Below are 24,466 nucleotides of genomic sequence, written 5' to 3'. Positions count from 1 at the left end.
CTATGACCACAATTGTAATCCCTGTCAGTTATCAGTATCCCAGTCCTAGTCTGAGTTGCCTATGAAAGAGTGGAATATTCTTTGGACTAATAATGACGCCTTATTTCATAATATAAATTATTTTACCGACTGCGGTTTTTGTGGCACTGAATGTAATAAAAACGACCTGTACATTCTATAATGAAACAAAACCCTCCAGTTTCGATAATCTATCACTAGGCTTTCTTAAATGTCTAAATGTAAAAAAATCTACATATGTATCTATTTGCCTAAACTAAGACAAACCTCTAATCTACAAAAGCATCTTTAAAAAAAGGCATGCAATCTAAAACAGATAAGGCACAAAATCTCCATGCACACGGAGTTACACACTCTCCCATAAACTAACTTACACACACACACACACACACACACGCGCATATACACACACACTAAAATACAGCACGCTGGGTTTGTAAATTAATAATAACTAAAAAAGTCAAGCGTGTTGTTCAAAACATATAAAATTAATGCTTATTATAAATATACGTTTTTTTTGTTCATAAAATAAATACTTTTTTAGTTTCTCTTTCGTTTTCTTTCTCTGCAACGCAGGAAACACGATTGAGGCTCTATTGGAATATGGGCGACGTTTCATAAAAGAATTGGAAAAATGATGGTGTTTCTATCTATATTTCCCATAGGTTCTATTTTCACAATATTATCCTGATTTTGTATTTCTTTTTAAAATAAGTCAAACGGGAATGCAACACAAGGTATTAATTAATAAAGCTCTCGAAAGAGATTTGAATATTGCCTACGGTGGGGTATTGGCCTGTCTACATCGCTCGCCATTTTATTTTAAAATGAAAATAGTGGCCACGTATCTGTCTGTCTGTCATCTTTTCAGCGTTTTTGACGAAATCTGTTACAGGATAGCTTGCGTCTCAGGAAAGGACATGGGCAACTTTTGATCTCGGAAAATCAAAGACTTCCTACGGGATTCTTAAAAACCTAAGCCCACGTGGTTGAAGTCGCGGGCATCATCCATATTGTACAGAGATAGTTTGCATCCTGGAAACGGACATAAGCAACTTTTCATCTCAGAAAATCAAAGAGTTTCCACGCGTGGTTCAAGAAAACTAAATCAACACGGATGAAGTCGTGGCCATTCTCTACTATGCTTTATTTATTTGTTCATCAGACATAAATACATCTAGGAATTACTACAGTATATATCGTGTAATTTAACGTTAAATTAATAATATGGATATTGGATATATTTATAAACTTTGTCAAACTGAATTTAATAATAATATTGCGGTTCCTAGTAAATTGTGACCAGGAACCGTAATATTGTTCGAGATACCTGGCTTCGAGTTACCATTGAAGTGGCACTGACACACATGACAGAGCATACCAATAATAACCTCTGGCGAATATTGATCTCAATCGATTCCAGTAACTCAACCGCACCAAAACCAAACTGAAAATCGCATCTTATCTTGTGATTCATTTGGTGCAGAAATCAATTCAACAAACAATAAAACTCGAACAAAAAAGCACTACTTTCTGGTGCAGTCAAGTAAAAAAGCAGGAATAGTTTTTCAATAAGTTTGAATAATGATGTGAAAGGTTTCTTTCCCGTTTTCATTGAAATATTTATCTATTATAAGTAACAAACGGACGTTTCCGCTCTAACAAATGCAACCATTTTATTTCCCTTTTTTGAATTAGAGTATATGAAGCACAATAAAACCAGGAGACAGAGATGCAACATGATATTTTCACTCCATTCGATTGCATATTACGCCTGGGGTGATATTTTCAGTCGTGCTGAAAAAATAGGGAAATAGATAAAAAAAAAACGCCAATCTAATAAACGAAGTGCTATTTCGAAAGCAATTAGATAATGAAAAACGTAAGCTCTGAACGGAACTCATGCACACATGCTTTGACATGAATCGAACCATTTTTTCCTTGACTATTTGTTCAATTTCGGCGATATCGGCAGGGCCACCGTTACTTTCCAATGCCTCCATAGTCAATGAGTTCTGAAAATGTCACCAACGGATCACCTAGGTGTTCCAAGAACCTATATGCACCCTCGGAGGTTAGTTACAAGTTAAGGGAAGAGAGAATGAGAGTTATTTGAATTATATCGTGAGAATTGAGTAACAGATGAGATAAGAACAGTGATAGATCGAAGACAGTTGGCAAATGAACACTTACCCGCGCGACCGGAGCGGCCGCCGACGCTGCTGGGATCGGCGCCTGCTGCAGCACAGCTTGCGGGTCCTTGGACAAAGAAATGAACATTTAAAAACAAGAGTACTCATGAAAATAAGTGATGATGCAGTCTAAGATAGAAGCGGGCTAACCTAGAAGAGGTATGGCAGTTTTTATTTAACCCGCCCTTTGGTTTCTACATGGCACAGTACCGGAACTTTAAGTTGCGTTGCGGCACGGCTTTGCCGGAATGGTGGTAACTAGCCAGGGCCGAAGCCTCCTACCACACCAGACCAGAGAAAATTTAGAAATCACAAAATTTCAAATTTCCCCCGCCGGGAATCGAACCCGGGACCTCCCACTAAAAAGCCACAGCGCTCACTACTGGCTGCAATCGAGGTCGTCGAAAAATCCTCTCCCTTTAACATTTTTGTACAAAAATCTGTAAAATCTAACAATCTTTTGGAAAACTGACAAAGCAAAACCCATCAATCGAAATCTGTCTAAGCTGCTGCAAGAACATAATTTACGTACTTAATTACAAATTTTAACTATATGAAAAAGCCTTATTTGTAGCACAGGTAGTCTTTGTGCTATTTCGAAATATACTGATAGGTACAACGGAAATAATTTTATGGGCGCCAGTCCGATTTCCTGTGTATTGACACGTAAGTGGGTGTACATACATTGAGTTGTTCAGATAGACAAGCCAGTGTATCAGGTCAAAAAATCCGTGAATGATTGGCCGCGTCTAAACAACAAGGGCCAGGCCAACGCTGGCTTGTCTGCAGACTGGCGCCAGCATTACTGGCTTCGTGTAAACTCTACTATAAGCATAGTTTACACGGAGCCAACACTGGCTGCCAATAAGACTGGCAGCCAGTGCTGGCTTGGTATTGGCCTTGTGTAAACAGTTTTTCAAGCCAAGCCAGCGCTGGCTGCCAACGCTGGCGAGAATAGAGCGACCGTCTATTTTCTAGCCAGTGACCTCCGCCCGCATACCCTTCGACCCCCGCGCCAGCGTTGCGGACACGTGTAGACGAGTCTCGCCAGTAACTGGCGAACGTCCGTACGGTGTGTGTTCTTTGTTGTTTTTCCAAACGTGTGCACACCAGAAGAAAAAATCCGTGAATGATTGGCCGCGTCTAAACAACAAGGGCCAGGCCAACGCTGGCTTGTCTGCAGACTGGCGCCAGCATTACTGGCTTCTTGTAAACTCTACTTAAGAGATCGTTGTGTGGATTCTCCAGCTAACAAGACGTCCGTGTTAGATGTAATTCAGTCGGAAAGTCTTTTCACGCGGCGCCAGGAAATCTCAGTAATTTATAGCTACGAAAAACTCAATTCATCTGTATTGTGCAAGCTTGTTTACAATAAATACGACTGTATATCTAGTTGCGCAACCAGAAATATGGAACATGTGTGACGGGAGTTTGGCGACTTTTACTGGATTTTAAATTTTTTCGACCACGACATTTCGTAACGTAGCTCATTTTATAACAATGTTAAGTGTTGGCGTGGTGGAAAATAATTTTGTACTAGTTTGATTGTAGTATTGATACATTTATAATCAAACCTGAACGCACAACACTGCTATCACGCTTTGTCTCTCTGTATCTCTTAGTCGTATCTATTTGCTATTAGTACTAGTATGTAACGCATTCAAATTTAGTCGATTAACTCTGTCTCGACTATGGTCGCTATGCAGTTGACGAATGTCACAACCACAAGGGATGAATGGAATGGGGTGTTGGAGCTCAGTAGCGGTGAGGCGTACGCGACACCTATACCTACAATTCCCATCTGTGTAATTACAGCATTTTGCACTGTTCCTTTGATTATGCATTTCGAGTTTAGCTTGCATGTTTAGGAATATGAATGTTTGTCTTCTCATTTCACCATATATCATACTTTACAAATGTCTGTTTTTCTGCCTAACGGGATCCTATTACTAAGCCTCTGCTGTCCATCTATCCATCTATCGGTCAGCGGGTTATAACTCGTAAACCGTAATAGGTAGAGAGTAGAAATTTTCACAGAATGTGTGTTTCTATTGCTAAATTATAACAACAAATAATAAAAGGTTTCAAAATGACCGCAATGAAAATTTAAACAAATTAAAAAGTTATATTTCTGGTACGGAATCCTTCGTGTGCGAGTTTAGCTACTACCCTAATATATTTAAAATTAATTAATAACATTTACCTCATCATATTTGGGAGAATTTCTTGTGAAAAGTGGATGAAATATTGTGGAGTACTTAAAAGCTTTATTATTATAACGTTATTGTTATTCATTCAATCTTTCATGATGTAGATTCGCCGAGTGTATTAATACAATACAAAACGAATATTAATGTTCATATATGCATAACAAGTATCAATATTAAACCTTCCTTCATCGTAAAGCCTTCAGCTTATTTAAAGATACATTTCAACTCTGAACTCACTACTTACTACATCGTTTGAGCTTCCCGTGATTCCGTTTATCTGAATGTTGCCAAAAGAAAAACTTACCTATGCTTATTTAGTATTGCTGTGGTAATAATACAAATATTGTTTCTGTTTCAGCCACTACATACATAAACTATATGGTTAAATAGATTTTCAACTCGCTACTCTACGCGTTTACAATCATAATGTTTAGTTTACTACTAATACTATTTATACTATTTTTATATTGTGAAAGACTGATTATGAAAGAACAATTTGCAGTTGGAGCTTCTGTTTCCTTATGAAAAAGCGAATCACGCAAGTGGTCAAATCAAAAAACCCCTATCTTTTTAAGATTTTTAAATATGGCAATTTAGATGTGAATGAGACCTTCTAATTTATATTTTGTATTGCTTTGATTATATTATTTTAAGCTTTGTGTGACTAATTTCACGACGAAAGCCACAAGGGACGAGTGGTGAGTTTAGTCGAGAGCTCAATGCGACTTTTTCTTCGTCTAAAACAGTACCTACGCTTCCTCTAGGGGTGAACAATGTCATCAATGCAACAGTTTGTGGAGCATATTGCCAAAAATTAATTGCCATACCAATGAACAGTCGTCACATTCCTGTTACAATATTAAATACTTATTGTGCTAGTGCAGTGCTCGATGAAATAGACGAGCAAATATTCCAAGCGAAATATTTGAAAGCGCTCACGTCTAACCAATATCAATACCAATAACATTCACCGCGAGTAATCCTTTATTGTCATTGAATTATTATGTACCTACTAACGTTTTACAGTATTATTCGTATTATCAAATATCGAAAGCTACCAGACGTCCGCGACCTCGCTCCAAAATGCCTATAAACAATTTGCCCTGAATTTCTCAACTCATTGATGTCACTACTTAAAGTTCATTATATGCTCAGATTGAAATCTTTGTAACAACAAAATCATTATTAAAAACACTTCAATGTCTGCTGTAATATACCTCAACTTCAATATGTAGTATTTGTTTCCTTCTGGCATTGTAGTGTTAAACGCGTGGACGAATAATTCTAATAAATCTTGGATCTGTAGATTTGTTTAAATGTAACGTGTGCCACTAAAGAATTTCTAAGTGAATAAGAACAAAATTGTGCTCTCTAGTACCCTTATTCAAGTCAAAAAAATTCAAGTCAGTGGACTATGGCAAGTAGAGTGTTACAGAATGTTTTAAAAATTATTTTAAGTAGCCTATACTATTTTTCCGTGTATGATTACGCGAGACTTTCAAGATTTCAAAGTTTGGTTTTATCCTTCATGGAGCATTACACTACTACACGACTACACGATTGGACGGATTGTAATTATTATTGATTCTAGCACTAATATATTTGTCTTGCGAGTGCCACTAAAATATATCAAGTTAATCATATTATCTTGTTAAGAAAAACCCGTCTGTTGCTTCATAAGTATAGGTGATGCAGTGCAAACCACAGCCAGGTAGTTGAAAACTTTTAAAAATTACTTATTTCATAATACCCGCAGATGTTCTTACGATTCTCCTTAATAATAAATACATTATGAAACAATGTAACATTGCTTTATGTAAGTATACACGACCTTGATTCAAGTTATTATTTTTACAGTTAAAAGACAAATATGGTATTAAGCACTTAACCTGAAAACTTATCAAGAAATGTATCACATCATTAAAATAAGTGCATTTAAGTATACAATATTTAAAGCGGCGAAATGTATACTGATGTAGGTATGCCTTATTCTTAGTAAATAAGTGCAATAGGTAAAATATACCGCTTGGCGATGATTTTATGTAAAAGTTATCTTATGTGGCGTAAGCAACTCTAACAGATATGACGTCATCGACTTTTTGTTTCAAGATGTCTCCTTGATTTTTTTTATCATATTATTATTTTTGTTGGTTTCAGATCTTCTAAAGTAAATCATTAATTTAAATTATAAAGAAAACGATAGTTTAAGAAAAAATGTATATAATTTTTCGGTATTGGACGGAGGTTTTTAAAAATCGATATCTGCGGTTTCTTGTGATCATAAAAAAAGAAGAAAGATCATGTTATGAATTGAATATAAACCAAGAAGTTTCACTTCTTCTTTGTAGTAGTACATAATATGTAGTTAGTAAGTGGTACTTAATATCACAATGAAATTTTTAAAAACATTCATTACACAAGTTTACGGCAACCGCGAAAAATCAGCACTTCAAATAATTACTGTTTGCATTCAATTAGAAAATGATCTTCTTGAACTAATAATACCCTTTCGGTCATCGTATTGCGTGCGATCAGATAAAACAGGAACCTATTAATTATGCCGTTGTGTGTAGATCGTGTTGCCTATTAGCTAGTTACTAGCATATCAAGTGTTAATTAGACACACTCTGAGCCTGTTTCACAAGCTCTAGATAAACTTCATCTAACGAATTTTGACGTTGTGACAGTTTTTGTATTGGGAATCTGTCTTTATCCGTTAATCTTTATCACCTGAACTATCACTAATCACTCTAAGTTTCAAATGAAGCATTATAGCAATCCTCAGTATTAGCAGTTTCGTTTATTAATGCTATAAGCGATGAGCACAGAATTAACGGATCAATCTTTAATAATAATATAATTAAGTCTTCTCTAATTGAATCTTGCCGCATTTAATAAATAGGTAATCCGTAATAGCAATAGATTCGATTTAGGTCGGCATGACTAGACTCTTCGAGAAAATGGGCGCAGTTTCATAATAAATACTCAGAGGCAAAACAACGCGATTCCATTCGAGAATCCTGAAGGGGTATTTAGACTCATTCCTGAAGATCATTGGAATACTGGATCGTAGATCACTATTTGCAATATCTTTTATATTTTATGGTTTACTTAACTTAGGATTAAAGTATGGCTCTTCAGAGCAGGTAGGCCGAAGCTGTATTAAATTGTTGAAACTGTGATTAAATTAAAAGTTTACCTGTATAGGTTCCATGGGAGGCGGCAGTTCGAGGTCGGCCGCATCGTCCTCGGCGTCATCCAGAGCGACGGCGTTGTTCTCCACATCTTCAACACGCACGGTTTCAGCGTACGGGAGCTAAGAAATATACATTATTAAACCACGTCCACACCAAAGAAAACTTGCATTGACCGTCATATTTTGTAAAGTCACTAAATGCTTTTGCTTAAGATTTTGTACAAAAAAGAGGAAAAAAAGGGGTTCTCTGTCCAAAACTTCACCTTTGTAGATGCAAGGGTCTAGGCTGGGCATTGATAAGTCAGTCAGTGAGTGAGTAAAGCCTTTTTTTGTAGTATACGTATTGATAACGAACCTTAAGTTTCTTTTCAGATGGCACCTTCTTCAAGGAGGGTTTGTCGGCGGTTGCGGGTGACTTTGACCCTGCGGCTGCAGGAGCCTTCTCGCCTTTGGCTTGCGACTTGTTCGGACGCGGAATCCACCGCCTTCTGAAAGCAATCATTTCTTAAAGTACTTTGTCAAGGTTAGGTTTTGTTAGGTTAAGGTTTTTTATTGTTTTTACCTCATAATAAAAAAAAAAACGAAACCCTTTAGGATCACATTGATGATTTGTTTTTCTCTTATCTGTCCGTGTGTCAAGGCCCTTTTTCTCAAAAATAGCTTGAGTGTTAAGTTGTTTAAACTGAATACTGATATCAACGTGATGAAACCATCGCCGGCTCACCACAGAGCACGGGTCACCACTTAGCTCAATTTGGCGGGGGCCGAATAGTTTTAGCAAATGAAGAACTATAGGTATTTTTACAAGGTACATATATCTATATAAAAGCAAAAAAAATCAGAGACCCCTGTTTTTGGATATAACATCTGCCATATTGATTTTGTTCATATAAAATAGAGTAAAATATTACCTGGACTATTAAACGAATCGACTGATACCTCATTCATCAAAATCGGTCCCTTAGTTTAGTGTACAGTGAAATATTCATAAATACATAGACTGCGAAAATTGTAACCCATCCTCTTGGCTTTGCCGTAGTCGGGTAAAAAGTAGCTTACGATGTCATAACTATTAGATCTCCGTCCATTGACGGACTGTAATCCATCAGGTTCAGACCTCAAGTTTTGGACTATAATTATATAATAGTCTTTACCACTTTAAAGCCCTAATTATGCCTCACGCATCGTGGTTATGGTTAACAAATTGTCGTTGAAACATTATGGCACGCACACATCCGAATTGACGGTTGCCAGTTTCCATTTATAGATTGGTTTCCATTTATAGATTATTCGGTTTATTTTAACAAGCTACCCTTTAATGAAACGTAATGAATGAGCATTTTAGTGAAATTTGCCTAATTTATCACCAAAATAGATTTAATCTGGGTAAAAGCAAAAACTGATTTTTGATGTAGAGAGCGAAGACCTAAATGTGGCTTATTTTTGGAAAACAATATATGAATAAAACGGCACACGCACAAGATTTCTTTTTTCAGACGGCTGAATTGAAGGACAAGATTTCCCAAAAATGATGGTTGAACTCCTTAAAGGTAATTCCAAGAAGTAATTAATCGCGTGAAAATTTCCTCTACCACGTAATTTTAGTCTATTCTTAATAAAACTTTTTTTATTAAGTTGATTTGTCCGTATGTTATCATACCATCGAAACTAGTAACGGAGACGTAACTGATATTTCGTTAAAATTTTGCAGTAACATCTGGTTTGGATAAAAACATAGACATTGACAGACATCCGATCTCCCTCCTCCAATAGGAAGTGGGAAGTAGACATTCGAACTCTCTGATGACATAATATGGTAGCACAGTCGAATTTGAACTCATTTGGTTTGTTGTTGTTGTATGAGTATTTTTCAAAAAGAGAAACAATAACAAGAGCCTGATTATGAGCTGGACACTGGAGCTCCCTACTGACATAATTAGTGGTTTGAGGCATGATAGTCGTGTTTGGACTCATATACCTATTTTGTTTTCATGAGGAGTATTTAACACTTTTTAGTAGGTGAATTTAAAAAACTTTGGGGTTTTTTTTTTACGTTTAACTTGTTTTTAAAAGTAACATTATCTTTGACTTTTTATTTATCTAGGCTATTCTTCTTGCCTGCTGCAAATATCACGCCTGTAATGATGTACATTTAAAAAAAAAGAAGAATATTAGCCATGTTAAATGACTCATATTCCCCTTTCCTCTCCAACTAAGCGTCAGGCTTGTGCTAGGAGTAGGTACGACAAAGTGCAACGGGCGGGGTTTGAACCGTCGACCTTTTGGTTTTCAGTCCACTTCTTTACCGGTTGAGCTATTGAGGCTCTAACATTGACCACGTAACTCGTATAAATAAATCCTCTCTCTAGGAACTCATATAAATGTTGAATTTCTATCTCTAAGATTTAAAAAGAAATATTCGACTGTTAAAATCGTTTGTCTGTTTTCATTTTAGAACTATTTAAATGATACTAATATTAAAATCCCATTAGGTAGTGTAACAATACGATAAATATAGAGGTTGGTATACAATGTACGAAAAGTAAATCAATCCGGTAATGAAATATCCCAGTTCGACCATATAACATCACAAGTGAGTTTTAGTACCAAATAGATAGTGCCATAGATTCTTTCGTTTCTCTACAACTCGCCAAACGCTCAAACGATACTTTGAGCACTTTGAGTTCATATAAGTTTATATCCGCGATCAGCTGTTTGCAAGGTTGTTACATTGGAGTTTTAAACATTCTATAAATCCTCATATCTCCCACGGGTATCTCGTTACGATACTCATTATTTTTTAACCCCCGACCCAAAAAGAGGGGTATTATAAGTTTGACGTGTGTATCTGTGTATCTGTGTGTTTGTGTATCCGTGTATCTGTCTGTGGCACCGTAGCGCCTAAACTAATGAACCGATTTTAATTTAGTTTTTTTTGTTTGAAAGGTGGCTTGATCGAGAGTGTTCTTAGCTATAATCCAAGAAAATCGGTTCAGCCGTTTGAAAGTTATCAGCTCTTTTCTAGTTACTGTAACCTTCACTTGTTGGGGGTGTTATACATTCTTAATTTACACTTGTTGGTACATTTTTTGGTCCTTATTAATAATGCCCGTTGCCCGTAACACATATACACATCAGTCCTATCCTCTGCTTGCCGGGATGTTACGGACATTAGCTAACACCTTGCATATGCGTGGACAAAGAATAATTATATCATGTCTAGAAATTAACCTAGTTTTTGCTCTTTACAGCGGCGGTGCAGAGGACGCGAAAAATTCAAATATACAAATCTGTTCTAATAAATCAGAATAATGGTACAAAGTTAGAAACACAAATGCTCCAACCTTAAGGCCGCAGTGGGAGTAGATTCAAGTGTTTTGTATTTTTCAGAAATTGAAACACACTACCAAAGCGCCTGAAAGGGCATCTACATTTCGGCTGTTTGAACTGCGCTTCACTAGTCTAGATAATTAATGGAAGTGAGTGGAAGTGGCTCTAGAGACCCAAGTTTTTTCAAGGATTCTATATATGAATGATATATGTACTATTTAGCATAGTTCTAATAGCTTCGAGGCCAGCCCACGATGTTTTACAACAAGGTCACATTATCGTCGAAGTAAAGAGTTTAACCCTCGAGCTCTCTGCATAGTAATTACAAAATTTTTGCTATCTACTTATCTATACGTATACCAATAGCACAGCCGAGGCAAAACAGTACCCAAAGTACATTCACCTATTTACTTTATTTTAGCATGTTTAGTGCTTACCTATTTAAATCTAATTTAATAGTTAATTGCAAACAAACACCAATGTGTGAAAAGGCTTTAATGCTCATGACAAAATTTTCACTTTTTAGCCCCCGACCCAAAAAGAGGGATGTTATAAGTTTGACGTGTGTATCTGTTTATCTGTCTGTGGCATCGTAGGTCCTAAACTAATGAACCGATTTTAATTTAGTTTTTTTTTTTGTTTGAAAGATGGCTTGATCGAGAGTGTTCTTAGCCATAATCCAAGAAAATCGGTTCAGCCGATTGAAAATTATCAGCTCTTTTCTAGTTACTGTAACGTTCACTTGTCGGGGGTGTTATAAATTTTTAATTTACACTTGTTTGAGAGCTAGAGGCTAAATAATTAATAATGTGACGTGTGAACTTTACGTTTTTGCGAATAAAGAGATTTATTTATTAAAGCACTAGTTTATCTGCCAGATTATGATTATCTACTCAGTGCTTGTATAATCAGTGACTACAGATCCCAGCACCTCCACCATATCGCGAATTACCTACATTAGGCATACGGCGAATGTCTGAGCTGATCGGTACGTCACACATGTAAATACAATGCTGATCATGACGTACATCTAGTTACTGAATCTCGTTTCATTGTTCTTACTGAATGATACTGATCCCGGTTTCGCCCGGGTGAGCTTACCTATTTCATAGATGAATATAATTGTCAAAAAATAATTGTCAAAATCGGGTAAGATTTGATTTGGAGTAACATCGAAAAAACTATCATTTTCTATCCCGAACGATCCCTGTTGTGTTTGGGATAAAAACAATACTATTTAGGTTTGGAATGGAGAAAATTATAACATGGATTAACACATAGGCTAGATTTTATCCTGGAAAATCAAAGAGATTTTTAGGGATTTTTAAACTTCGTTCGCGTGCATATAAGTTATATACACGCGAACGAAGTCGCGGGTTCAGCTAGGAACTTCCATTGTTGGAAAAGGACTTCCATTGTTTGAGGTTCGATAAACTTCAAGCTTTTATTCCATTTCAAATATATAACATTTCGAATGCTGATTTAATTACTAAATCTGTCGCTGCGCCGTGTCTGTCTTCATTAGCGCTAGGACTTCGCATCGGTCAAGTAAGAAACCTAGTGAAATTAATTGGTCCAATTAAGTTTTCGCTTGAATAAAGCGCATTCGCTGAGCAATGTGGACATCTACTAGATTTGCATTTTAGTGAATGAAAAGTACACTCGAAATAAAATAGCATACACTCGAGTTTCAAACTCTGAATATATACATATTGCCAAGAGTGGGCAAAGAATGTGACAAGTGTAAATTAAAAATTTATAACACCCCCGACAAGTGAAGGTTACAGTAGCTAGAAAAGAGCTGATAACTTTCAAACGGCTGAACCGATTTTCTTGGATTATACCTAAGAACACTCTCGATCAAGTCACCTTTCAAACAAAAAAAAAATAAAAATAAAGTTGGTTCATTAATTTAGGAGCTACGATGCCACAGATACACACACCCCTCTTTTTGGCTCGGGGGTTAAAAATAAAAAAGCTGTGACTAACATTCCCCTTTCCCCTCCAACTAAGCGTTAAGCTTGTGCTAGGAATGGGTACGACCATAGTGCAACGGGCGGGGTTTTAACCGCCGACCTTTCGGATTTCAGTCCACTCCTATAACCGTTGAGCTATTGAGGCTTACATTATACCCGGGACTTCATGCGCGTGACATAATTTATAGCCTGTTAGTACACGAGGAGAATGTAAGTATCTAAAAGCATTTTTGCTACTAAGCTACTCTTTTTTAGTTTGAAGGTTATCTGGAAGAGATTGCTCTTTCTGCTTTTAAACCCCCGACCCAAAAAGAGGGGTGTTATAAGTTTGACGTGTGTATCTGTCTGTGGCATCGTAGCTCCTAAACGAATGAACCGATTTTAATTGAGTTTTTTTTTTGTTTGAAAGGTGGCTTGTTCGAAAACCGGGAATAATAAATTCCCGAGTACGAAGCCCTCGGTGCGCGAGTCTGACTCCGGTATTTAGTTTCATAATATAATGATAAACTCGCGAGACTTAGACAAATATGAGTCACTGGCTCATAACGTTACCACAATGGCGCAATAATTTAATTAGTGAAGTCCTCTGAAACCAGTTCAGCTGTTGATAGAAGTGCACAAGGCGACGTTGTTGCCTCGACAACCAAGAGGTCTTCCCAACCGCAGACCGGGGTGTAATCCTCCGCCCGACATAAATAAATGTGCATATTTTTATTTGTTTTATATGCGTACGAAAGTTTATTTGTTATTCAAACATTGTATATACTTCTTATTTGCATGTTTGCAGAGTCCCTTACGTTCCCTTGATTTTAGAACTTAAGTTTACAGGTGTATCAAAAATTTATAACACCCCCGACAAGTGAAGGTTACAGTAACTAGAAAAAAGCTGATAACTTTCAAACGTCTGAACCGATTTTCTTTGATTATAGCTAAAAATCCTCTCGATTAAGCCACCACCTTTCAAACAAAAAAAAAACGAAATTAAAATACCTACAGTACCTACTAGATTGCGTTGAAGAAATGCAAAAGGGAACTGACGTTTCAAAGAACGTAGAAAATTATAATTTGCATTTTCAGAGACTCGAGTTTTTTCGAGGTTCGAGAGGGATTTAATCGTAGAGCGCCGTTGTGGGCACGATGGACATGCCCACAACCCTAATAGACTTGTGACCTCATACTTTGACAGTCGGCTTTAACAGGGCTCTCTCCGTAACTCGCTTCATACAATCGTAGTTCCAATTTCATTTGAATATTAAGCAACCAAAGTCCATGAAATTTTGCAGACATACTCTAGAAACTAATATCTGTGTCTGTGGTGTTTTAGATTTTTCTAAAAATATGTAGTTTTAAAATTACAGGGGCTCAAAGTTTTGTATGTAAATTTTTAAGACCGCGTAACTTGAAAACCGAATATTTTAACAGAAATCTAGAAAACCACAGACGTAGATACTAATTTCTAGAATATGTCTGCAAAATTTCATGGACTTTGGTTGCTTAATATTCAAATGAAACTGGAACTACGTTTGTATGAAACGAGTGACGGAGAGAGCCCTCTTAAAGTTTTAAAAAATTCATCAAAATCGTTTTAATAGTTAAGAGTTTTGTGATACTGCAATTTGCAAATAAAGACACATTTACTTTGTAATTTTCGTGAGTGAAAAAATTAACATTTTACAAGTTTATTAATTTACTAGTGTTCGTTCCACGGCTTTGCCCACGATATATACACTGTACAAAATCTTGATCAGGGCGTCATTTTGTATTTTGTAAACATCTACTTTGTAGGAATGCACTAGATGTCGATCAAGTGCGAATTCATACTTCGACTTGCACTTTGCCGATTTTCGGGTGGCTGTGTCCACACCCTTTTTTGAGGTCTGGATCCGCGCCTGGTGTGCTCCAAACAAAAGTAAACGTAAAGGTAGTGGAAAGCTCGTGCTAGGGAAGCTTTTCTTAAGGTCCGATGACTGAGCAAGAAGGTGGCGGGTGGCAAATATTTTTTATCTAAATTTTTAATTAATACTTGTTTTGTTATAACTGCGAGTGAAGGTGAATGCTAAATCAAACATGAGTGGCTCAAAAACTGATATAAAACGTACTATCACGATATCATACATGTAATCATGATTATACGTACCTACCATAATACATGTATGTTTGACTAAAGATACGAAAAGGAATCAGTACGATTGCTTGTTCTCTCACAATATTACAAAACGAAAAAGTTTGGTGACAAATATTTTCAATTTGTAAATTTTTAACCGCATCTAATTAATTAAACAATCAGTCTTATTCAATTCGTTACCTGATAACTCGCTTATTTAAAAATTAAAAAAGGAAATTAAAAAAGGAGATTAAAAAAGGATCCATTAACTCACTTCGAGAATATAATTTGGCTCCACATCCTTACGCACATGAAACATGGGACACATCACACGCAGAATCACGCTCGCATAAATACTGCATTAAATTCACAAACAACTGTCATACAAATAGTGTCACAGCAAACAGTGTTATCACGAATCCGTAACGTAAAAGAGTAGACACCCGAGACCGGGACGAGGAGGGACTAGCAGTATCGGCAAGATTACGGCGATAAGTTTGTAATCTATCGTTCGGTAGGTAGGTGACAGGAAACGTGTCGCAAAACATTGACAAACGAAGTGTTAAGAGGGCGCGAGCGCAGCCGAGCGGCCGGCGGGCGCGCAGACGGCGAGCGCGCGCTCCGCACTGGCGCTGCGCCCGCGCCTCGGGCCCATCGCCAAAACCGTAGTGCAACCGCTCGTGACGCATCCACTGAACAGCGGATACCACGATCCCATTACAATAAATCACGTCATTTGCACTTCACATTACGTCTCATTAAAACACATTTATTGTAAACATACACAATGAAAACTAATCACTCTCATTTTATAATGAGAAGTTAGTATTAGAAACAATAAAGGCTAAGCTTACTAGTTTTGTTTGAGTTGTAATAGGTTTCATTTTTCCTTTTACCAACTCTACGGGGCGACGCTGAATAATCCTTATAAAACCATATCCGCCAGTAAGCATAATTTTATTTTTACAATTGTAATGGGCAAAACAAGGGAGGCAATGAAAAAACTCTTCGGTGCTCATAAATCATAATAATAGACACTCCTTAGTTTGTAGATCGGCTATATGAAATATACGAGTAAGTACTGTAATAGGTATAATGAAATATATTATATGCGATTCAAATGTGTTCTAATAATACCAACCATTATAAGGGATATAAATACAACAAAACATGACATATCAGTAGTGGCCATTATAAGCCACCACATTCAGCGATAGATTGATCTATCATGTTATATTCTAAAGTAATAATAACTATTCGAATCTAACTAGGCACCTACATTCAATGAAAAGAATTTGTGCTGTAGCAGCTTATTTACTTACTTCCTGTCCATTCAAAACTCGTACAGCAATATAGTTAAAAGGTTGTCCGAGACGGTCAAGCAGCTTGATGGCAAGCAAGTAGATTTTCGCTTGAGTCAAGCTTTTACGTGCTTGACCGTGATTGATGCAATTTTATATTTTTGCTTGATGCGACTTTCGGACAGTGTTCGAGAAATAGGAATTGCCTTTTTCTGTATCAAGCTGCTTGACGGATGCATCAAGCTTCAGTAAGCAAAACAAAACTACGTGCTTGCCATCAAGCCGCTTGACCGTCTCGGAAGTTCTAAGGCCTAAGGGCACGGGCACGTTTCAAATAATACACTTAATACTTATACGTGACATAGTGTCAAATTATAAATTGAAATAGTAAAACTGTTCCAGGATAGTAATTTTTCTTTGAGCAAATACAGGTAAATTCTTCAGTTAAGAAAACATTATGGAATTCACCAAAGACCAACCAGTCTTTTATAAATTGAAATAGTGAACGTTTTCTGGCACATAAATTTTCTCTAAGCAAATTGAAATACAAGTAAATTACATGTTTATTTCTAAATAGTAAAAAAATGTTCGGGATGGGATAAAGGCATTATGAAGTAGTAACAAATAGGATTAGCCTAATGGAAGGTTTAAAACCACCGATTGAAAACTCGGCTGAAACTAACATTAAAATTAAATATTTATTGAAGCTCTTTTCATTTACAACAGCACCAGCTTATGCCCGCGACTTCATCTGCGAGGACTACACAAATTTCGAACCCCTATTTTAGCCCCCTAAGGATTGAATTTTCAGAAATCCTTTCCTAATGGATTTCTACGTCATAATAGTTATCTGCACGCCAAATTTCAACCCGATCCATCCAGTAGTTTGAGCTGTGCATTTATAGATCATCAGCTTTTCCTTTTATCTATTAAATTACCAAAGTTACTAAAATTATTATTAGTATCTGGGCGGCCGAGCTTCGCTGGGCGTTTTTCAAGTTATACGTGGGAATTGACAGCGTCCTTCGGCGAAAGTTGCTTATATTCAGTTTTCTATGTACTACGCACTAAATATATTAATTAATACTGCCTGAATTGCACCTCCCTGTGACTCGTTTTATGTAGGTATGAGGTGAAGGAATAGCATACCCAAAGTTCTCCTAAAATTAATAAAAAATATGACTGACCAACCGTCAGGTCTTGTTTGTCATAAGCAGGCAGCGCAAAAAAACCATCATACGACTTTTCCGCTCTTATCAAACATCTGACCTACCAGACGTTGTGAGTTGTGATATACTAGTTGATAACGACAGGATGAAACAATAAAGTGACAAGTCCTCAAGTGCTCCAATTCACCATCAATTACATATTAAAGCATAAGACATTGGGAAGTTCTGGCAGTTCAGCTGTGTATCTATACTAATAAATAAAATTGGAGTGTCTGTCTGTAATTTCGAAATAACTACCGCATATTAAGGTCATATGGTTATTTGAACGATACTATAACTTAATCACACGTTTTTAAAATTTTTGTCTGTCTGTCTGTCTGTCTGTCTGTCTGTCTGTCTGTTTGAAAAGGCTAATCTTCGGAACGGCTGCACCGATTTTGACGGGGTTTTCACAGACAAGTAGAGGATTGATGAGGGAGTAACATAGGCTACTTTTTTAACCGACTTTCAAAAAGAGAGTTGTGTTTTTCTACCTATGTACACCGAAATCTCCGAGATTTCTGAACCGATTTGCGTCATTTCTTTTTTAATCGATAGAGGAACTTTGCGAAATTGTTTCATAAAAATTTTGGAGTCCAACTCCTCAATCCTGATGCTGCAGGGGATCTGACTAAACTGATCAGCTAGTTATATAATAAACTAGCTGACTCGCTGTTTGCTTCACACAGACCGAGTCCGATAGTATGAACAAAAAAACTTCAAAGCACTTTTTGAATTAATACTTGAGAGACGAGAGCTTTTTGCACTATAGAGGTGATAGCGTTAAAGGAAGTGATATTTGCTTTGCTTATAACGATTGATTGCTTATAACGCACACAGCTCCGAAAAGTTGTCGTTGCGTGCCCGGAATCGAAACCCCGCCATCCGAAATAGGAGGCCATAGTTTAGCCAATAAGCTATCACAGCTTTGAGCCCCTATCATTACGTCACACTTAATATTATAAAGGCGAAAGTTTGTATGTGTGTGTGTGTGTGTGTGTGTGTGTGTGTGTATGTTTGTTACTCCTTCACGCTAAAACTACTGGACGGATTAGGCTGAAATTTAGAATGGGGATATCTATCCCCATTCTAAATTATCAATCAATATACTCTGGATTAGCACATAGGCTACTTTTTATCCCGGAAAATCAAAGAGTTCCCACGGGATTTATAAAAAACTACATTCACGCGAACGAAGTCGCGGGCATCAGCTAGTTATTAATAAAAAACGGTCACACACCATTGTAATAAGGAATACGTTGCAAAGAGAAGTGCACTACGCGCCTAGTACTCTAGAGATACGGATTTGAGCCTTTCACTATTATTTGTTTCCCTAACATTTCATGCAGACTGAATATTCGAGCTATGCACCGTGCTGTATTTGTGCCGACAAATAGGTATCTCGTTTGTGTCCATTCAATCTACCACCCGCTACTTCCACTACTAGAATCCTTTTGCATACGACTGATTTGTAAATGGTTTATGCCGGACGTTGTACGTTAAAGGTAGACAGAATATCAGGTAGGTCATGTAAAGAGCCCCATATACAGTACGATTGAGTTTTACTAGCCGTCGTTTCAGACCGATCGAAACGACGAATCGTACCGTATATGGCGTGTTTTATATAGCGGGCTCAGGCCTGCAATATATAAATTTAGTTATGTAAGGTGATTTACACGAGCCTAATAACAAAGGCGAGATATTTGTAAGTACACCAATTATTATTTAAACATTTACTCGATTTCAACTCCGTGTATGGATACCCGTTGTGTGTACTTCTAAACCTTGCGACACCTTGCGATCCCTTTTAAGACTCTGCACAAGATATCACTGAGGCCCGCGACCGACCGTTAATGACGAGTGTTTATTCCGGTTTAACAACGTAGCGGCATTATTTTGACCCCAAATTTTGGTAAATGCAAAAGTAGTTGATTTATTTTTATACCAAAAAATCTCTGTAAAACAAATAAAGTTTCATTTCAACGAGTATGGGTAGATAATTTTATTCAATTCATTATATGAGTTCCAACATATTCTCCCATTTTGGCGGGCAAATATCGAATGAAAATAATTTACAATGCAGTAAAGGCGCACAAGCTGAACGCCTGATCGAAGTAAGCTCTAAAAATGTCTAAAAAACCTCGTGTGTATTGTGTGTATAATGTAATAGTTTGCTTTACAAGAGTTGGACTTACGGAATGATTCCCTTCTTATGTTTGCCGGGGCTGGCGGCGCTCGTACTCACACCGGGCTCCGACGCCGCTTCTGTCAACAATAAATATATCATGAGCTAAGAGTAACTGGAAAAAAAAATATTAAATTAATCAATATAATATCGAGTATCTTCTGTATATGTATACACAAGTGAAATAACTAACGGCTAAACTGCTTAATTTACAGAAAATTCGAGGAAAAGTCTTTATATCCAACCTCGTAGCGTTTGATCTACGACAAACGATTAGAATGTATGTGATCTAATATCTGAACTGGACAGACTTTTCATAGGACATTCTGTTTTTAGTACGAGTATAAGTAACGTTTAAGTTTAAAAATGTTTGAAAGGATAAATTATTTTAGCCACTGTCACTTTGAAAATAATAAAAATTGACTTAAACACTTTTTGCATTGGAGCCTCCAATTACGGGGTAACCTATGAACCGAACATCAAACAACAAACAACCAGCCTGCTAAACAGAGTGAGCACATACTCCACTCCATGGTTGGGTAACAAGGGGCCGATTCGACTAGGGCGGCGACACGCTAGCCGCACTCGCACGGATCCGAAGTTATATTTAAATTACTGTCTATACTACGCTCATCTGAAGCAATGTTAAGGTTGAATTCCGGAACGTTTACGTCATGAAATCGTGCCGGGATTAAGCCCTGACCTTATCTTATAGGAGGACAATGTGATGGCATTGCATTATAAATAAATAAATATTTATTAATTTACAAAAAATAGTATTACAAGCTTTAGTGTGAGACCCTGTCTCCTAAGGAAGTGAAAACTGTGGAGGCAGTGTCTTCCTTTAAAATATTATCGGAACAAACAACCACTTAATGTAAATTAATACAACTAGGTAGGTACATTTTGTAATTGAAAATTAATTATTTATATTCAATATACAAGAATGTGTGTGTAGACCGATTTCATATATTCTTTTTAAGCCCCGACCCAAAAAGAGGGGACCTTGAAATGTTTACGGATCAGTCTTTAAAGTACTTAACTTCTTCTTAACTAAACAAGTGTAAATTAATAATTTGTAACACCCCCGACAAGTGAAGGTTACAGTAATAACTAGAAAAGAGCTGATAACTTTCAAACGGCTGAACCGATTTTATTGGATTATAGCTAATAACACTCTCGATCAAGCCAACTTTCAAACAAAAAAAAAACTAAATAAAAATCGGCTCATTAGTTTAGGAGCTATGATGCCACGACAGATACACAGATACACACGTCAAACTTATAACACCCCTCTTTTTGGGTCGGCGGTTAATAAACCAATATATTTGTAGGTGCCACGCTTATTTTCTAACCTGACTGGTGTAAAAGCTAAGTTGTTATCTTGTATCATTAGGAAATTTCAGGAAAAGCGTCTAAACTTTGTGTCACATCTACACTAATATCCTAAAGAGGTAAAGTTTGTAAGTAATTAGTAAGGAGCTATCTCCGAAACTACTCATCTGATTTCAAAGATTTTTCACTGATCGAAAGCTATATTATTTCCGACTGCTATTACTGCCCATTTTATAAATGCGAAAGTGTGTTTGTTTATTGGTTTATTCTTTTGTTTGATTGTTAGTTTCTTGGCTAGTCCATCAACCACGTCGCAACAGAGAAACGGATCGACGTGATTTTTTGTACAGTGACATAGACTACCTTTTTTTTTAAAAAAAATCAAAGAGTTCGCACGGGGTTATTAAAAACCAAAATCCACGTGGGCGAAGTTGCAAAAAATTATTTCTGGTACTTTCATTATTTTCATGAGTAGGTACTTTTGTTTCAAAAGGAACCCTTATAGGATCACTTCGTTGTCTGTCTGTCTGTCAAGAAACCTATAGGGTACTTCCCGTTGACCAAGAATCATGAAAGGCAGGTAGGTAGGTCTTATAGCACACATAAGGAGAAAAATCCGAAAACCATAAATTTGTGGTTACATCACAAAAAGAATTAAAATGTGGTCATGAACACATAATCAGTGTTTCCAATATTCAAAGTAAGATTACTATACCAAGTGGGGCATCATAAGAAACCTGTATATTCAAAAAAAGATTTTCATTTATTTTTATGCATAATAGTTTTTGATTTACCGTGCAAAATATCGAAAAAATACGACTGTAGTACGGAACCCTCGGTGCGCAAGTCTGACTCGCACTTGGCAGGTTTTTTTAAAAATACAATTGTTAAACTCACAAAGTTGTTAAAGTCACAGAACCTTTGAACAATATCGTTTATCGAATACGAATTTTAATCTCATAACTTCCGCATACATTAGCGCTATCGGATTGAATATTAACGACATAGTCGTATTAATTATTATGATATGAAAACTGTATTTCAAAAATTAAACTCTTCAAATAGGCTCCAAAAGTGATGGCTAAACACTTACCATGGTTTTTATCCATCAACAGTAACTTCACCATCTAAATCCGATTCGTGAACCGTAACACTACGCAGATCGTCCAGGCCTCAGGCCCTCTACTTCGACATTATTGTGCAAGACCCGTGCGAGTAGCTATTCAATTTCAAATATGGTAGCCGACGCCACACGTTTCATTGGCCAATGGCCCGCAAGCGAATGAGACAAACGCGAATCAAACTGTAACTGTGTTATTACAGTAAAATATACATAAAATAAAGAAACATCATTTCATTTCATTTCATTTTCATAAATAATATTTTTTGTAACAGAAATATCTAAGTCATAGTAAATACTCTTTTCAGATTTGGGCGCGTTTGGAACCCTTAGCTTAAGTTTTAAGTTAACGTAATTAATTATCACCACTACATCATTGTTTGACAATCAGAAAGTGTACAATAGTACCCAATTTTAATAAATGACTTTGACTTTGACTTTACTGTAGTAAGTTCCTTTAAATATGCCCACTTTAAATCTGCCATAAAAAGTATAACGATAATTGCTTTTGTTACACATGTTTTGTAAAGGCACGGACGCGATGGTAAGGGGAAAGACGATCGTCCGATTCCAAAATAAGATATAAAAATATACCTATTCCTTTGCAGAAAAAAGGAATCATGCCTTTCACTCCAGAAATATCGGAGAAATAAAAAGAATAATACAAATGCGAATTGAGAACCACTTTTTCGAAGTCGAATGAATGAAGATATTATAATTTACAAACAGCTTTCATATTATTTTAATCCTTTCTTTCTTGATAGAATTATCAAGCGCTGATGTTTATACGTCTTCCTTTATGATTTTCCCAGTATTCGAGTATCGGCTCTTTGAAAAATAAAACCAAGTCACTATTGAGAATCTATATTTATAATACAAAACTGGAACAATGACGATTAACAATTTCAAAATAGCTATTAAATATATTTTGAACATTTCAGTCACTGGAAACAATTTTATCGATATACTCGAGTCGAAAACTACAATTGAATGAATTTTAATGCAGCTCAGTGTAAGAGCTCTGACCAACATTTCCGATTCCCGAAACATCAGGAGTCAGGAAAAATTTTTTTTTTTGTCGATTTACATAAATCTGTCAAACGAACCGATTTTGGTTTGCAATGGTTATAGGTACTGTCAGGTTGATCTCATGTAAATTTATTTGAAGATCTGTTCAATAGTTTTGGAGATAGAGGAACTCCTAAACAGGTGACCCCATATTCAAAATTCATTTATGTCCTTGTCAAGAAGTTATGCATCCTATTAAGGATAAGAATTCAATTTTTTTATGGGACAATGTTAGAAAGTTTATGTATCGATTAGAAAAATACGCAAATCGGTTCAGAAATCGCGAAGATGTCAGTGTGCATAGGTCGAAAAACATAACTCCTTCTTTTCTGAAAGTCGGTTACAAAAGTAACCTATGTTACTCTTTATTTAATCCTCCATTTGCCTGTGAAAGTTTCGTCAAAATAGGTTTCGCCGTTCCGAAGATTAGCCCTACAGACACACATACAGACAGACAGACAAAAATTTAAAACAGTGTGATACAGTTTTGATTAGGTTAAAATAACGATATGAGCCCTGTTTCAAACATACAGACAGACTTTAATTTTTTTTATTAGTATACCTATAGATTATGATCATCATGAAAAACTTTTGAATGTTGTCGAGCTTTTTGATAGAGGGAATAGTAAATTTTATTTTGATTTGTGGTATTGACATTTTCGCTCCAAATAATATTATAATTATCTAAATAATGTGATAAGTATCTAATAACAAGTGTAAATTAAAAATTTTCAACACCCCCGACAAATCAACAAAATCATTTTCAAATAAATAATTATGTATATCTAGGCAACGTCCATCTTGACAGCTTGACATTTGTCAATTGACACTTGAATATTATGAACCTAAGGGTTATCTAACCTTCTTTTCTACAAGAAAACTAGAAAAGAGCTGATAACTTTTAAACGGCTGAACCAATTTTTTTGGATTATAGCTAAGAACACTCTCGATCAAGCCACCTTTCAAACAAAAAAAATTAAATTAAAATTGGTTCATTCGTTTAGGCGCTACGATGCCACAGACAGATACACAGATACACAGATATACAGATACACACGTCAAACTTATAACACCCCTCTTTTTTGGTCGGGGGTTAAAAAGAAATAATTGAACGTACCGGACCTCGCGCCGACTCTACGAAAGCTTTCCGAAATCCTCATCGACATTTGAAGGTAAGCTCTTCGTTGTTCTATCACTCTAATATCATCATCATATCCATTGAC

The 24,466-nt window shown here is 36.4% G+C and overlaps 1 protein-coding gene and 1 long non-coding RNA gene across 8 annotated transcripts in view; one reads left to right on the top strand and one right to left on the bottom strand.

Annotated features, from left to right (window-relative positions):
* Positions 1–24,466, bottom strand: part of LOC123880464 (kalirin) — a 110,786-nt gene that overhangs the window by 23,238 nt on the left and 63,082 nt on the right. For 5 of the 7 annotated variants that reach the window (XM_045928591.1, XM_045928596.1, XM_045928597.1 and 2 more), the window contains 5 exons: positions 19,731–19,800; positions 7,972–8,104; positions 7,620–7,736; positions 2,212–2,277; positions 1,950–2,033 (listed from right to left, as the gene is read on the bottom strand). In XM_045928591.1, the coding sequence (XP_045784547.1) occupies positions 1,950–2,033; positions 2,212–2,277; positions 7,620–7,736; positions 7,972–8,104; positions 19,731–19,800 (470 nt within the window). The remainder of the gene's footprint in view (positions 1–1,949; positions 2,034–2,211; positions 2,278–7,619; positions 7,737–7,971; positions 8,105–19,730; positions 19,801–24,466) is intronic. The other 2 variants (XM_045928593.1, XM_045928594.1) reach the window with 2 other exon arrangements.
* Positions 561–23,586, top strand: LOC123880476. The gene is made up of 4 exons (XR_006799263.1): positions 561–572; positions 7,541–7,547; positions 13,130–13,136; positions 23,499–23,586. It is a non-coding gene; the product is annotated as an uncharacterized LOC123880476 (long non-coding RNA).

The sequence above is a fragment of the Maniola jurtina genome, chromosome Z, assembly GCF_905333055.1.
Source record: "Maniola jurtina chromosome Z, ilManJurt1.1, whole genome shotgun sequence".
In the NCBI taxonomy this organism is placed as follows: domain Eukaryota; kingdom Metazoa; phylum Arthropoda; class Insecta; order Lepidoptera; family Nymphalidae; genus Maniola; species Maniola jurtina.
The sequence above is the reverse complement of the archived record's forward strand: the minus strand, read 5'-3'. Positions and strand labels throughout refer to the sequence as shown.